Below are 15,506 nucleotides of genomic sequence, written 5' to 3'. Positions count from 1 at the left end.
AAAACAAAAATAGTAATGAAAAGCAAAGGAGATAAAGGCAAAGAGAACGTGTGAGTAAAAGTGTGCGACATAGGGATAAAGAAGATGATTTGCAAAAGATAAAGGCTGGCTGCCATCCTTTATCATTCACACATGTCTGTGAGAGATGGACAAAGTAATGATAAAAGATAATGTGTAAATACTCTCACACTATTCCCAGGTAGAAGGTTAGGGAAAGAGGATGAATGACGCTGACCTTATTTTTTTCTTTAAGTGCAGTGAAGTAAAGAAACCATTTCTTTTCATCCTCTCTGCCAGTATTTTCCCCCTACAGTGTGTTCTTGGCAAGGTGGAAAGGTCTGTGAAACAGCAACCATGTCCACGTCAGAGAAAAACTTTTCACTTTTGAAAGGTTTCATTGTAACTCCAATTAAACTGTATTTAGACCATGTCACACTGATCTCCTCCTCTCAAACCTATGATTTTCTCTCCTCTCCTCTCCTCTCCTCTCCTCTCCTCTCCTCTCCTCTCCTCTCCTCTCCTATTCTTTTCTCTTCTCTTCTTCTCTTCTCTTACCCCAGGTCCATCGCTGTACAAAGTGAACAGCAGGAGCCCCAGTGGCACAAACCCCATCGTATCTGGGCCTGGGCATCGCTATACAGCGTGGCATCTCTCCGTAGCGAGCAGAAGGGGAGATTACACTGTGCTCACATCAAAGGAGGTTTGTCTAACTTGGGTCTGGCGTTGTGCTGGTAGAGCGAGTCCTTGGAGCAGTCTTGCCGTTCTTATCTCTCCCCCACAGACTCTTTCTGCTTTCTGCTGCAACACAACTGGCTGCCGGTAACACTAACGCATGCAGGCATGGTTCTGCACGGTCAAATGTGCTCACAGACAAACACTAGTGCACATTCTCTTGTATAGAGACACACACAAACTATCACACACACACACACAAAGACACACACAACATTGAGGCAGCTCTATTTTTTCTTCTGATATTAGCAGAATTTGTTCTGCTGAGTGAGTCTCTCTTTCTCTATCCCTCCTCCAGCCTCTGTTGAGAGCTGAACCAGGTTCAGTGAATATTTGAAATGGATTAAATGGTTATCCCTGGACAGATGCTTGCAAAAAGAACCCACTGCACTTGAATTTGATGTTAAATATTTTAACCACTCAAGGTGTATCAACTAAACACCACCAAACTGAACACCACACTTAGATAAAACACATTATCATAGATTTCTTACATGATTTCTCGAACAATTTAAACTTTATGAATGACATCTTGACACAGCAACAGTTTAAAGGTGACATTTTTGTCCTTTGCAACAAGTTAGTATAGGTCTCTGAGGACTAGAAACAACTGGAAACACCACTGAGGTTTAACATTCAAGCATGCCTCTATACCCCTCTGTTTCAGTCCTGTTCTCAATGCTGTTTCTATGTCTATGCAAATGAGCTGCTGCTGGTTGTGGCTTTCGGGCCATGATAGAATTCAAGATTATATGACCATAACAGGAAAGACTGAGGACTGTTGACAGTATTCATATTCGTACTGTAACTGAAATGGAGCTGTAGCTTTAGCATCACTAATAGAAGTAATACAGTGACAGTGTATTACTTGTGGAACAGAATGGATGTATTACCCTCGGCTTGATTTTGCACACACTGCCACAGCGGGTCACTACAGCTTTATGGTCTGAGCAATTCAGCTGCTGGGTGCTAATCAAAGTTACACAACTTTGCCAAGCAAAGGAATTCCTGCAGTTTGACAATTTCTTTTTCACACATTACCTTCATGGGCTGTCCATCAAACACATTTACATTACAGCAGCAACACACACATATTAGTAATGCTAACTTGTAACAACAAAGCTACCTGAGCTTGCACTGCAGTTCAAAGTTCCTCAAAAGGCAACATGAAAGAAGAGTTACCACCTGTCACTACCTGATATGAGTATCTTATCTGAGTAGCACATGCACAAGTAGGACCGCCATGTCAGACAGCTTGGTACAGTCACACCTCTTGGACAAACCATATGTTGTCACTACAGGATTTGAGTCTGTCACTACATTATCATATGAGTGTCACCCATGATTTTTATGCACATTTTCACAGCATATGAGTTATTTCATAAATATGTTATATTAAAGAACTGACAGGGTACTTCTCAGATATAGGCAAAGAAAATGTAGCTCAGATGACGCAGCTGCAGCAAGGTTTGAATTATTTTTGCAAATATTTTGGCCACAGTCACAGTATCATCTATGATACATTTGTTTCACATACCTGGCAACACCAGGAAATACACAGAAAATAAGGACACAGGGAGTAACAATATTCTATAGCTATATCTCTATCTGGCACTGTGGGAAATATCCTTCAGTGCCCAGCTCCCTGTGGCAAGACAAACAAATATCAAACCCCCCTCAGTTAAAGCCAATGTGCAGACACTAACCTCATCACCGCAGGCTTGATACAGGTTTCTCGGGATGTTGCGAGGTCCCTGGCTCAGTTGCATGGATCTCGTTGAAGGGTGGTGGTAAATTGGACTTGGCCTCCTCACAACTTCCTTTTTAATCAATTTATTATATCTTATAGTAGATAAGATGGCTCTCTAAAAGAGTTAAGATAGCAATTGATTAAAAAACCAAACCCAGCAGTTTTAGTCTGGACAACAGTGATAAAGTGACATTAGTTAAAAGTAAACTGATTTGAACTAATACTTTCAGTCAGTTGCAACAGTCTGGTAAAGGACCTCTATCATTCATGTCTGTAACACGGACATAGAGCTTTTATACTCAACAAGGCATTCAAGCTGAATCATTTTTTTAACAGAGTAGCAGAAAAAATACTTAAAAGGCTGAATGGACTGATTTACAATAAGCCAACAGGTTTAGATAATATACCTGCCGGGTCCCTATGGGATGCAGCAGAGTGTATTACACCTGCTTTAGCCCATTTAATCAACTCTCAAAAGGAGAGTACTCACAGATCTCAAGAGTGCAAGAGTCATACCTCACTACAAGAAGGGTTGTAAGTTTGAAAAAGGACATTTTAGACCAGTTTCAATTTCAAAGTGTCCTTTCCATGGTCATCGAAAAGATCATATGTGCACAGATGAATACATACTTATTGAGTAACAACATATTATTTGAACTGCAGTCAGGTTTCAGAAAATCAGAGTTCACCAAACCTGCCTTTTATATTTAATGGATCACATCAGAAAGAAGGTTGGTGCAGGCAAGTTTCATAGAATGGACATGATAGACGTTCAAAAGGCCTTTGTACTGTAGATCACAGTATAATGCTAAGCTAAAGGCCACAGGGTTTAACACGTTGGTCATAAAATTAGTAAATCCTTACCTCTCTGGAAGGACATAGATTGTGAATGTCAATGGGCCATTTTCCATAGCTAAAACTATCAGTTGTGGGATCCCTCAAGTGATTGTCCTAACCCTATTCTTTTTTGTATTATATATTAATGACATGAAGAATGCCTGTTCATCTGACCTTTTCCTCTATGCGGATGATGCAGCTTTTCTCATCTCTCAAAGATATTACAGTTGTGGAAAAGCTTTTGAGTGAGTAGCTTCAAAATGCTGGCAATGGCTAACAACCTATCTCTTAACCTAGGGAAAACAGAGGCCAACCTAGCTAGATCCACATATAAACGAAGAAAGACCTCAGTAAAGTTAGGAGAAATTGTTTAGTTTGTTTGTCTTAGCAAAGGATTAAGTTAACTATTAAGGATGTACATTCAAGAGTCCAATAAGCTCCTAGATAGGCGGGTGTGCAGCGCGCAGACACTGTGCCTGTTACGCACACACGGCGTGCAGCAGCACACAAACATGCAAAACATCACAAATAAAAGGACCACAATGTGAATTCGTATTATGATGTACATCAACATATTAAAAAAAAGTCACAATGACGTGCCAATATGTATCAGAATCAGTCAATCGCAGTAATGCTCAATGAAACTGTCAATGTAGTCATGTGACCAATCCTGGTAAATCCGCCATCAAACTAACAATCTGCCAAGGTGACAGTGTGCCTGGATATTAAAGGAAATGGGAGATGATTGGTCTACCACGTGTTACGCCCAAAACACGACCCTTTTAGACCATGCGCCTGGCGCAGTGACCATTTTTCTGCCGTTAAATAGCAACAGTGGATTTGGATACACCCCAAAGGCACTTGTGCCATGCGCTTCACGCCATGTGCTATAGATCATTAAAATAGGGCCCAATGTCACTTTGACTATCCTGTCATCCCCTGCTTTAATAGTACACTACAGCACATGAAAAATAAACTGCAGATGGCTCAAAACAAGTTAATCGGGGTTGTGTTACCTCTCCGTACACATCTTGACTAAGCATATTTTGAACAATTTAATTGGCTTCCAGTTGAAAAAAAAAGAGTCATTCAAATCAAGTTCCGACTTACCCCTAAAATTGTTCATAATGATGTCTACTATTAAATAGATCAAGAAACAATCAATTCTGTGTAACAATAGGCAGCTCAACAGATTTTAATTATTTTTAGTTTCAAGAATTCAATGGGCAAAAATACCTTTCTATGCATGGCTGCAATTGGGTGGCGTAAACTCAACCAGTATCACTGAAACTAATTAATGCAGAGAGAAATTTTAAGCAGTTGATGAAGAAATGGCTAGCAAATAGTCTGTCAGAATAGAGGCCTCTCAGAGTTAATTAACTATTGTGTTATTTTTTTGTGATCAAGTGGATATTGTATGTGCCCCTGTCAATCTTGCATGGCATCTCCCCACATCCACCCCTTGAGGATCACAATAGACATGAGCCTGTGAGCTTTATTGTGTAATTCAGTCCTTGACTATTTGTTAGTAGTTGTGATAACTGTCTTCAGGTGAAGCAGTATTATGTGTATTTTATGAAATAAAACAAATCTATCTAGATGAAAAGTCAGGGAATCACCTGAGAAGGATATGAATGTCTAAGAAATTTCATAGAGAAAAAAAAGAGTATACATATGTCAGGGACATGTTTTACTGCATTGAGCACTCGGAACGATACAATTCATTCCTGTGTTTTGATTCCTTTGTGTGCATGAGATCAGTATAGAGCCAGCATAACAGACCAGCCTTTCTCTTTGCAGCATGAGGTGCAGTGCACCTGTTTCAACTATTGGATGCCAGACTGTGGCTGCCCATTGCGCCTAAATAGTTAGGATGGGTAGAGAGAATGTGAAGCTGATGTCACACTGTGTTTTATTTTGGGTATGCACCATGTTATGAGGATTGTGAAGATCCTGATGGTAAGTTTGAGCTATGGTTGGCTATAGTTGGTTAATTTTAACAACATCCCTGCATCAATGAAGGTGTTTTCTGCAGCTTGCACATATAAGCATTTGTAGCATTGTGTACATGATGTTTAAACTAAATGAAGTCCATTGAGAAGTTTAAAGCAATGCTGTAAACTGAAGTTATTATAGTGAAGTTGACAGTTCAGAGATAGTAGAGCTGATGCAAGCTGAGCTAACACCATGATGATGTGGCTTTACACTTTCCTATTGGGGAAAGTGGTCTCAAACTTTTGAACCCTACTGTATGTTGCACCAGTTTGGACCTAAAGCTTCATTCTTAACCTTTAACAAACAAGCTAACTGGCTTTATATAGCAGCTATCACTTTCCAGTTTGTAAAAATGCACTTAAAAATTTAAGACATTTTGATTCTAACAGGATGATGAATGGATCTCAACAAACACTGAACAGTCAAGATGGATTATTTTGTTATCTCAAGGTACATTTTATATACCAGGAAGTTATACTCTGCATCCTATCCTTACCCATCATGTTATATTGTTATACTATATACCCATCCTAACTATTTAGGAGCAGTGGGCAGCCTCAGTCTGACACCTGATAGCTGAAGCAGGTGCACTGCATTTCATGCTCCAGGGAGAAAGGCTGGTCTGTTGTGCTGGCTGGCTGTATATTATATCGTGTCCATGAATTAATCAAAATGTGGGAACAAATTGTATCTTGTGCACACACAATGGCATTTTGAGCACTCGGTGTAGTAAAACGTGGCCATGATATACATGTTTTGCCCTTGTCCCCTCAGGGGCTCCATAGTTGAGACACTGGTGGGGTTTGGCGAAAAGTTAAAGGATCACAAAAGCAATTTGGATACATCATCTGGGAACCATGAATATCGGTAGTATTGTCCAATCTGTCCAGTAGATGTTGAAATATTTCAGCCTGGATGAAAGTGGTGGACAGACCGATGAACAGAACACAACAACATACTCTCCCTACAGCTACGCCTCCAGCAAAGTTAATAAAAATGACATTTTCTTATTTTCTTCAATTGTCCACAGAGAACATTTTTAATCTGTGTAAAAACTCTGATAAATCAAATGTGTGTGTGAGAGAGATGCAGACAGAGATAGAGTGTGGATGTGCTTGAATGTGTCCTAGACTGTACACAACTGCAGTCACAGACATTAATCGATCTTGTCATGAACAATGGAACCAACATGACTGCTCCAAAAGTGTGAACCCCACCCATAGCACACATAGTGCAGCATGGTTTTACTATTTACTACTTTAAAATAATAAAGTACACACACATATACATGTACATCCCATTCATTGCTCTGAATTGTTTTTTTTTCTGTAAACAACACATTTGTCTGGAGTAGCTGAAATGATTATCATTATTTATGATGAAAAACATTCAGTGAGATTAAGCAACACTTAATCACATTATTTTGGTAAAATAAAGGCAGAGAACACAAGCATCACAGTTACATGACTCTAAGACAACAGTTAAGTCTAATTCTCAAAGTAATTAATTGGGTATCAGTGAATCATTAACACAGTTAAGCCATGTGGACCAACAGTGTAACAGTAGGGTTCCCTCTATACATCAAACCAGACACACAGTGACCCCTCGTGGTAAGATGCTGATATTACAGCCTCAAAAAGTGCCCCTACTGTGTGTATTTATTTGGTGTTACTTATAATGTAGTAGGGAACCTACTGCATGGATGGTTTTATATAAATACACAAATATTTCCCTTAGACCCTTTTAATTGGGATTAAAACATCTGCACTGAGAACAAAAAATACCTTAAATCTTATTAGTGCATGCACATGTGTATTACTTCTATTTGTAATCAGTGATTGCCTGCTACTCCATTTACTCACAGAAACATTAATTCACAAATACCAGCCCCCTGCCATCAAATAAACTTTGTCCTTGGCTTCATTTCAACATCTCTGAGTTGTTTTGATTCCAAAAGTCACTGCCCAGGCTGAGCGCAAACACAAGAGAACAAACTTCACTTTAAACCAGCTCAGCTCCTGCATCAACCTCTGCCGCCATGGACAAACTCGTCTGTACATTACTGCTATTATCCCAGCTATTCATTCAGACGCTGCGTGTGTATGGAGAGGGTTTTGTACCGGGACCCATTGAACTTGCTCCTATTCCCTGTAACGACAAAGCAGTGGAGAAACTGTCTCGGCTGGCTGTCACTTACATCAACGAGGATCGTACTGATGGGTATAAGTTTGCTCTCAATCGCATAGCAAATGTCCACCTGCATGCTCAGGTAAGTAGGGACACATGCTTGACAGGAAATGCTGCCTGCAGGTTATTGTAATGTTCTGTCAGTGGGTGATTTGTTCATGTTTAACAAGGGAAGTGAGGTGGAAAGGTTATTTTCCCTTCTTTTGCTGCCAATAGACCAAAAATCCCTGTAAAACAAAGTCACACATTGATAGATTTAACCAGCCGTGACCAATCTTCATGTCAGTGGGACCCCATTTTAAAAGATTTGTTGTTATAAATGGCTGTGCACAGTGAAACATCAGTTCTAATCAGAAAATCATCCATTTACATTTTCACAATGTGCTGACTTTCACTCTGGGGGGAATGATAATGAAATTAAACTCTGCTTCTCAAGGACTTTGTGTAGTCCCTAAACCCCAGTTTTGGACCCACTGGACTAAATCAAAAACATGAAAAATAGAAGCAGTTATTGAAAAGACTAAAAACAATAATAACAATAATATTAAAATTGAAGCACATCATTTTATGTCATGAAATGAGAAGACATCTCCTTTCATGCTTCATGAACAAAGGCCTTTACAACTGAAGTGACTGTTAATAAGGTCCAGGTCATTTCAGAGCAGGACCGCAGTGACAAACCCTACACAACAGGCTTTATGAACTTCACGCTGTCAGCTGCTGAAGGCTATTGTCCAACTGCAGTCAGGTTTAAAGGGGCTCAGCTCAACTTCATGACCTGGAAGGCTGCCATTACACCTGCTTAAAGTGCTGACATTTGTTTTCAGTGCCTCCACTCAAAATGTAGAGATTTACACAGAGCAGCTCCTAAATAGTTCCTTAAAGATATAACTGAATGAATGAAGGTACCTGACAGAAGACTTCTCAGAAATATGAGCCTCAGATGTTCACTTGCATTTGTGTAATGCTGTTTTTTTATTCATAAACCAAAATACAAAACATGATACTGTTGGGCAATCTGACCTCTTTCCTATTACTTGTGTTTACACTGTGCATGTCAGGGCCCAGCAGGCAATGTCTATTACCTGGACCTGGATGTCCTGGAGACCAAGTGTCACATAGGAAGTCCAAAACCATGGAAACGTTGTGACGTCAGACCATTCATGGAAACAGTAGGACACATACACATCTACAAACAAACACACATTTGGACTTGGACTATGATTTGTGAGGACTCTCACTGACATAATGCATTACCTAGCTCATAATCTTACTAAAAATTCACACCTAAAATGTCTTCCACAGTCTTTCTTTTGAAGAAGAAAGACTGGCCAAAATGTCCTTACACCAGAAGTATACAACTTTGCCCCTTACAAAGATAGAAGTACACACACACACACACACACACACACACACACACACACACACACACACACACACACACACACACACACACACACACACACACACACACAATAATACAGTACTCACAATAGTGCAACCTCAACAATACTTTTATATGGACATAAAGTTTTAGTTATGTCATTTATTGCAAAATCCTGACAACCAAAACATGTTTGACTGTTTTCAGCAAATCTCTGGGAACTGCAACACCACAATTCTGCACACACCAGAGGGCTACTCCTACTTGTACAGCTACGACTGCATGCTAGTACCAGGTAAAAATTAACAAACACTTAATAGCAGATTCACAGTGGTATTCAGTCATATTAATTTTGTGCTGAAGGACAGTGTTGCAGTGTGTGCTAAAGATGTCTTGTGTGATTATATCAGGTTAAATTGAGCAATATGATATCATAGAGCGATGATGTGATACCGAATAAATATGGATTGCACCACATTGTGGTTTTGTGACATACTGTATGGCGTTATTTCTTTTTTTATCTCTATTAATCACATTCACACTTAGCCAACAAAGATAACATAACATGAACATACAGAGTCAGAAATCCATACACAGCTGAGACAAGCTTTATCAAGCATCAAATAATTGGAACACTCAAGCTACCACTGTGTGTAAGGTGTCAAAACAGTGGATCTCTGGTGGATAGATAGTGGATGATTCTTGCTGCAAATAGTGCAAGGTCAATATGTAGTTTATTATGTGAACTCTACTTGTCATGTCTGCTAGTAAACAAAGTCTAAGATTTAGTGATATATCAAAGTGTATGCAGGGATAAAATATTGACAACATACTGCCTAAAATGGCTCTGTTTATTAAAGAATTTATATGGCATCAAACTGATACTGCAAGTGAAAGGGGGCTGGTTTCAGTTCCTCACCAAGACAAAGAACATACAAATATCTAGTCAAAGAAATACAGCTAAAGATATTTGTGGTCTTAACTTCATTCAACATACCAGGCCAACCAATCTAAAAGATTTTTCTCACTGTGGAGATTGAAGACTTTTAGTCATCACACACAGATGTATCCAATTACATTAGTCATGGCTTACTGGCACAACTAAATGGATGTGAGCCTTCATTAATACAATTATGGCATTATGATGACTCCAATTGTCTGCTGTGAAAAATGTTCATGCTACTTTCACCCTAATCTCAAATTCAATTTACATATTATATTAGACATTATTTATTGTTTAGATCACTTATGAGTCGACATAGATCTGGATGTATGTTCATAGTTTTGATGATGTCACAAGGCTTCATATTTAACTAAACCCTGCCGTTATGACCAGCACTGTACTTTGAGCACATTCTGCACAATTTTTTACAGTTCTGAAAAGAGATATAATCAGCTAAATTAAATTAAAACAGCTTTCAGTGCAGGGTTTATATGTGGCTTTATCATATCAATAACAACACAGGCTCCAAAGCATAATTCTTGCTTTCATTACAAGTTTAATACCAATGCTTTAATATAATCTGCACATAATAGCTTATTTAATTAGTTGTGATTTCAATACAAATGTGGCTGTAATCATCTGTAGTATCACCCTCTGGTCCCTGCAGATGCCCCAGAGAAGCTCCAGAAGATCTGTCCAACCTGCCCCCTCTTGCTTTCTGTAGACAGCCCAGAGGTCAAGTCTGCTGCTCAGGCCACTCTGCTGTCCTATAAGAGACAGTCCACATTGGGTTTAGGGCTCGGAGTGAAGAAGATCACCAGAGCTTCAGAGCAAGTATGACTAAATACGCATTTAACAATTTTGATGGGAGCAACAACGCTCTGGGTCTGATTTTCATTACACAACAATATGCTAAATGTTATATTCATTAGGAAATTACAAAAATCTCAGAGTGTACATGAGCAGACAGTGCAGTGCACCTTTGAGCCAGATGAGTACCATTACTGTTCCACAATTACCATAATGATACAAAAGTCTGCCAAGGTTGTATAAATGGAAGCACTTTGGACCTTACTGTCTGGACAGGCTTTTGTGTTGGGATCAAATGAGAAATTGAACAGTTTGCTTGGGGACCAAAGCTCACTTTATTGCTCCTCTTTGCATACAATAGTCCACCTCAGGTTCCAATTTTGGGCTCCAAAACCAAGATGAAAACCATTATATTACAGCACCACAACATGCCAGCTCTCTGTACCTGCCTGTATATGTGTGCTTGTTTGTTTATTTGTGTAATTTGCCTTTTTCTCTATGTATTATTTTTATATTTTAGTCTGTGCCAGTGAAAGCCATGTTTGTGGAGTACACAGTTCAACAGTGTCCAGAAGGAGTGACAGAAAGAGGCACCTGCCAGCAGCTGACACTTGAATCTGAAAAAGAGGTACTCCACACATAGTGGACTCTATGTGTTGAAATCAACATTTTCAAAATGACTACATTGTCTGAAACAGTGCCATTAATAAAAAATCATTAATTTTTTTTATTTTTTTTAACAGACATTGATTACTATGCTGACAATCCAGCACTTCAATGGAACATTTATGACCCTAATTAATTTTGTTCAGAAAACTTAAATACACATCAGTCAACTAGCATCTATGTTAATTTCACTGAATCCGTTCCTGAAAGTGTCACTACTGTAGATGACATGACAGATTAATTTCTAGTTTTAAAACTGACACAACTAAAAAGGTTGCAGTAATGGATTTTTTTTAAAGAAGCCTGACATCTTAATATGCTTTTTTCTACCCTCTGTGGTCTACCCTGTTGCATTTTTGTCCTTGAAATGACCCAGTATCCCATAAGGAACTAACACAATGTATCATATTCTCTCCTCAGACTGCAGGTTTCTGTGCTGGATCAGTACATGGAGACATCAACTTCCATCCAGACATTCAGGTGTCCTGTGAGATGTTCAAAGCACAGGTACAGGAAGTAATTAAGAAATGTTTCCCAGTTTATCCCTGAGCGAGTTGAAGCAAAGGGTTGTCATAATTTCTGAAATCTGGAAAAGCAAATTACAACAAATACAGGATATTAATATGTCAAGACTGAACATGAAAGGTATAAAAAAAAATGAAACCAAAAAAACTTTATAGTATATTATTACATACATCCATATAGACCATCTCTGCAGCCTTCACTGTTCTCTTATTTCTATTTAAAGATGCAGGAATGTAATTATATTTACATTCAATTATTCATCTAAATTTGACTCTTAGAAATAAAATTGTATTGTCTGTCATAATCTGTAAACTGTGTTAAAAGAGTACATTTAGTGCACTCAGTACAAACCAGAAAAAACTGTTCCAAAAAGTTTTAACAACTGTAACAGAAGAAAAACTATACATAACCCCCTAAAATTTTAAAAATCAAGTGCACTGAAAGATCTCAGTAGGTGACAAAAGAGCAACAACTTCAATAAAATGTAATGTTAAGTGCCAATCACTTCAAACTGTGCTCCTGCAGTTAGGAATGTAATAACCCTCTGCCTGAACTACGTTTGATTAATGTTTTATGCTCTGATTTGTTTCAGATTTTACTGAAGCAACCATTAAAAAAAAGATCATTTAACTTTCTGAGTGAATGTCACTGGCCATATAATCATTCCGTCATATTTTCACATCGTTCTTGTGTCTTCAAATGCGTGTTGTGCTCCGGTGTGTTTAAATGTATGTGTGAGATTTAAAATTGTATGCTACTGTACTACACTGCATGCAGTACTATAATTATGTTGTCTTCTCACTCCTCTCTTGAGCTGTGGTGTGTAATGCAATATTGTATGACTGAAACTCTTTGCCGCAAGTGAGAGTGAGTAAAACAACAGTCTCATGTGATCTTGTTCTGTCCCTCTTCAGAATGTGGATATCTTCAGACCAGTGCAGCCACAGGGTCACGACCTCCCCTTCTATCCTGTCATCCCGACCTTACCGCCTGTGATCATTGACCCAGGAAATGATCAGCCGCCTACATCCACTGACCCCGCACCGGCCCCTGCTGCTCAACCAACACCATTGGACCCGGCATACATCCCCCCTGCGACCTTCGACCCCTCAGTTGTAGTTAACCCCTCTAGCCCCCTCTCCTCGTCTTCCAGTGAGTCTGAGGAAGGTCTAGGACACATGCAACAGCAACCACCAGCTGCTGGGCCTTTTGACTCATCCTCTGAGGAGATTGGAGGTTTCGTGGCGTTACGTCCGCCCTTTAACTTCCGCTACCAGAAGCGTGACGACCGCAAGAAACGGCAGGCATTGATGGAGACCTCAACCTCTCACGATCCCATATTCCTGGCTGATTTCCCCAGTGGGATATCTCCTTTCCGCTCCTGTCCTGGCCCTGCTCGATACACCACAGTTTAAGTGGCCATTTTATTCTTGTTTGGTTTACCTGATGTGAAGATTGGATGGATTAACTGCTCTGCTCCCTCACAATGTCACTTAAATGTTCCATTTTAACAATTTGTTCTAATGAGAGGAATGAAATTCCTCAGACAAATGACTAAACTACTATAATAGTGCTCCCAGAGCAGCTGGTGCATAAACCTGGATGATATTGAGAATGGCTTCAAATGTTTGGACAATTTGAGTAAATCTTGTTTGGAATGTCAGCTACTTGAAAAAGAACTTACTAATTTAAGCCAAAAATTTTACATAACCCAAAGTACCTATTTTGGTGAAATAAAGCAATAGCTCTTAGTTTTTTGATGCACATATTTGAGTGCAGTGTTTTCTTACAATCCAAGTACTAGTTCCCATGTAACACATTACATTATGGCATGGTAATGATACAGTGTAATGTGTTACATGGGAACTAGCCAGCAATGTCTTAATGTTTTTTGTTATAATGTTTCAAATTATCTTAAAGGCAAGACATTCTCACATATGGTACCTTCCTCACTTGTATGCAGTATAATTGTGTTCCTACTTATGACAGTTCAGTAATGGGACCGTCACTGACCATGAATGAGAACAGCATTTTTACAAAAAAAGTCAAAACCCCTTATTTAAGGATTTTAGACACACTAAAGTGCCTTGTACAAAAGGAAAACATGACCACTGGGCTCGAAACAGCTTTACTTTACATCCAGTGAACCGAGGGCTGAGGCTGTGCCAAATAGCACTGAGGCGTAAGACAAGAAGTGCAAACATCTCAATGAAGCCTTAAAAGCTCAGAGCCACCTGAATAAGGCTTTTGTCAACACAGCAACCAGGGCTGCTAAAAAAAAGCAGACCAACACAGAAGTGAGAAGCAATAGAGGAGCAATGAGTCATCCTTTACATGGCTGGAGTCTCTCTCACGAGGATCTGTAATTAACGACATTCCTTCATTTTGCAAACTGTAGCAACACAGTAAATCTTTAACTTGCTCAAAATAATAATAAACTACCCCACTCATTCAAGCACAAGCAGAGCAAAACAATAAGGAATACATAGAACAATATGTCTATATTGCCACTGTATTTAAAGGACAGTGGCAACTCCTTTGAGGATGGCAATGTACACATTTTGGACAGAGGGGACAGATGGTTTGAAAGATGAATGAAAAAGCCCCAAATAACTATCTCGAAACAGAGAGGCTGTGACACTGCTCACCAGAACAACTTATCATTGCTGCCCTGACATCCATTCACACATACCAGTCAAACTCATATGATGGTCTTGTAACCTAGTTAGAGATTTACATGTGAAATCCAGATGTGAACGTCCCACAGAAAATGCTTGGGACTGATGAAGCCTCTTGGAAGAACATAAGACAAATTATGAAATTATTCACCGTCTCCAGTAAATATACGTTTTTTGAAAGACTAATTAATGTGTATTTGTAGCAGTAAAGTTCTAGTCTTTCTATACAACTAGTTGGCAATGTTTCATTCTGGACATCTTGGATCATAAGACCCCAGAAAAACAGAGGTTTAACTGTTAATTGACGGGGACTAAGAAGTTACTCCCTCTTTTATCACTTATCTTTTTTTTAATCCCTTTTTCGTTACAGTTTTCTGCACAAAAAGAAAACATCAGTGCCAAGGGAAAGGTTCAAATTTTTGCCTCAAAGAGACCATCTGTTTCCTGCTCTCCTGTCAAAATCCTTTTCGTACAATTTATCCCAGCCAACGATCCCACTCCCAGGGTTGCTGCATGCTGACTGTGTGATATACTGGGTTTCGTCAAAAGTCAGAGCTTTGGCCAGATAAGACAACAGTTGTTTGCATAATACAATACTCTGAGATAGATGACCATGATTCACCACTTACACATGAACAGAAATCAATTTACGAACACAGCATGGCATCTTGAATGATGCTACACTGGGATGAATTGATGGCATAAAAGGCCTATTACAGAAAACAAACAAATTATATATTTTGATATAGCATAATCTACAGATCGTTCATAAAATATTGTAATATACTGTGCAAACTTTTTAGGCACTTGAAATGTTTAGATTTTAATCTATTATGTTGTAATCAAGAAGATGTCTGATCAGTCCCAAATTAATTCAGAGGCATGACAATAACCCCAAACACACAGCTAGAGTCATAAAGAACTACCATCAGCTACAAGCAGAACAATGAGTCCTGCAACAGATGGTATAGCCCCCACAGAGCCCTGATCTCCACATCA

At 39.1% G+C, this 15,506-nt stretch overlaps 1 protein-coding gene across 1 annotated transcript; it reads left to right on the top strand.

Moving 5' to 3' along the window:
* Window positions 1–7,302: 7,302 nt before the first annotated feature.
* Window positions 7,303–13,595, top strand: si:ch211-262h13.5 (uncharacterized protein LOC571127 homolog). The gene is made up of 7 exons (XM_053322445.1): window positions 7,303–7,583; window positions 8,563–8,673; window positions 9,093–9,180; window positions 10,496–10,662; window positions 11,159–11,266; window positions 11,725–11,811; window positions 12,744–13,595. Exons 1-7 carry the CDS (start codon window positions 7,353–7,355, stop codon window positions 13,242–13,244), a joined length of 1,293 nt encoding a protein of 430 aa, XP_053178420.1. The 5' UTR covers window positions 7,303–7,352; the 3' UTR covers window positions 13,245–13,595.
* The last annotated feature ends 1,911 nt before the right edge of the window (window positions 13,596–15,506 follow it).

The sequence above is a fragment of the Scomber japonicus genome, chromosome 7 (assembly GCF_027409825.1).
Source record: "Scomber japonicus isolate fScoJap1 chromosome 7, fScoJap1.pri, whole genome shotgun sequence".
In the NCBI taxonomy this organism is placed as follows: Eukaryota; Metazoa; Chordata; class Actinopteri; order Scombriformes; family Scombridae; genus Scomber; species Scomber japonicus.
Note: the sequence above shows the minus strand (reverse complement) of the source record. Positions and strands in the feature narration are given on the sequence as shown.

What these genes read in the sequence shown, in the direction of transcription:
- si:ch211-262h13.5 (XM_053322445.1), top strand. Translation starts at nt 7,353, where the DNA reads ATGGACAAACTCGTCTGTACATTACTGCTATTATCCCAGCTATTCATT. An exon ending in TCAGACCATTCATGGAAACA is followed by an intron (nt 8,674 to 9,092) that starts GTAGGACACATA and finishes GACTGTTTTCAG; the next exon opens with CAAATCTCTGGGAACTGCAA. An exon ending in TCACCAGAGCTTCAGAGCAA is followed by an intron (nt 10,663 to 11,158) that starts GTATGACTAAAT and finishes TTTATATTTTAG; the next exon opens with TCTGTGCCAGTGAAAGCCAT.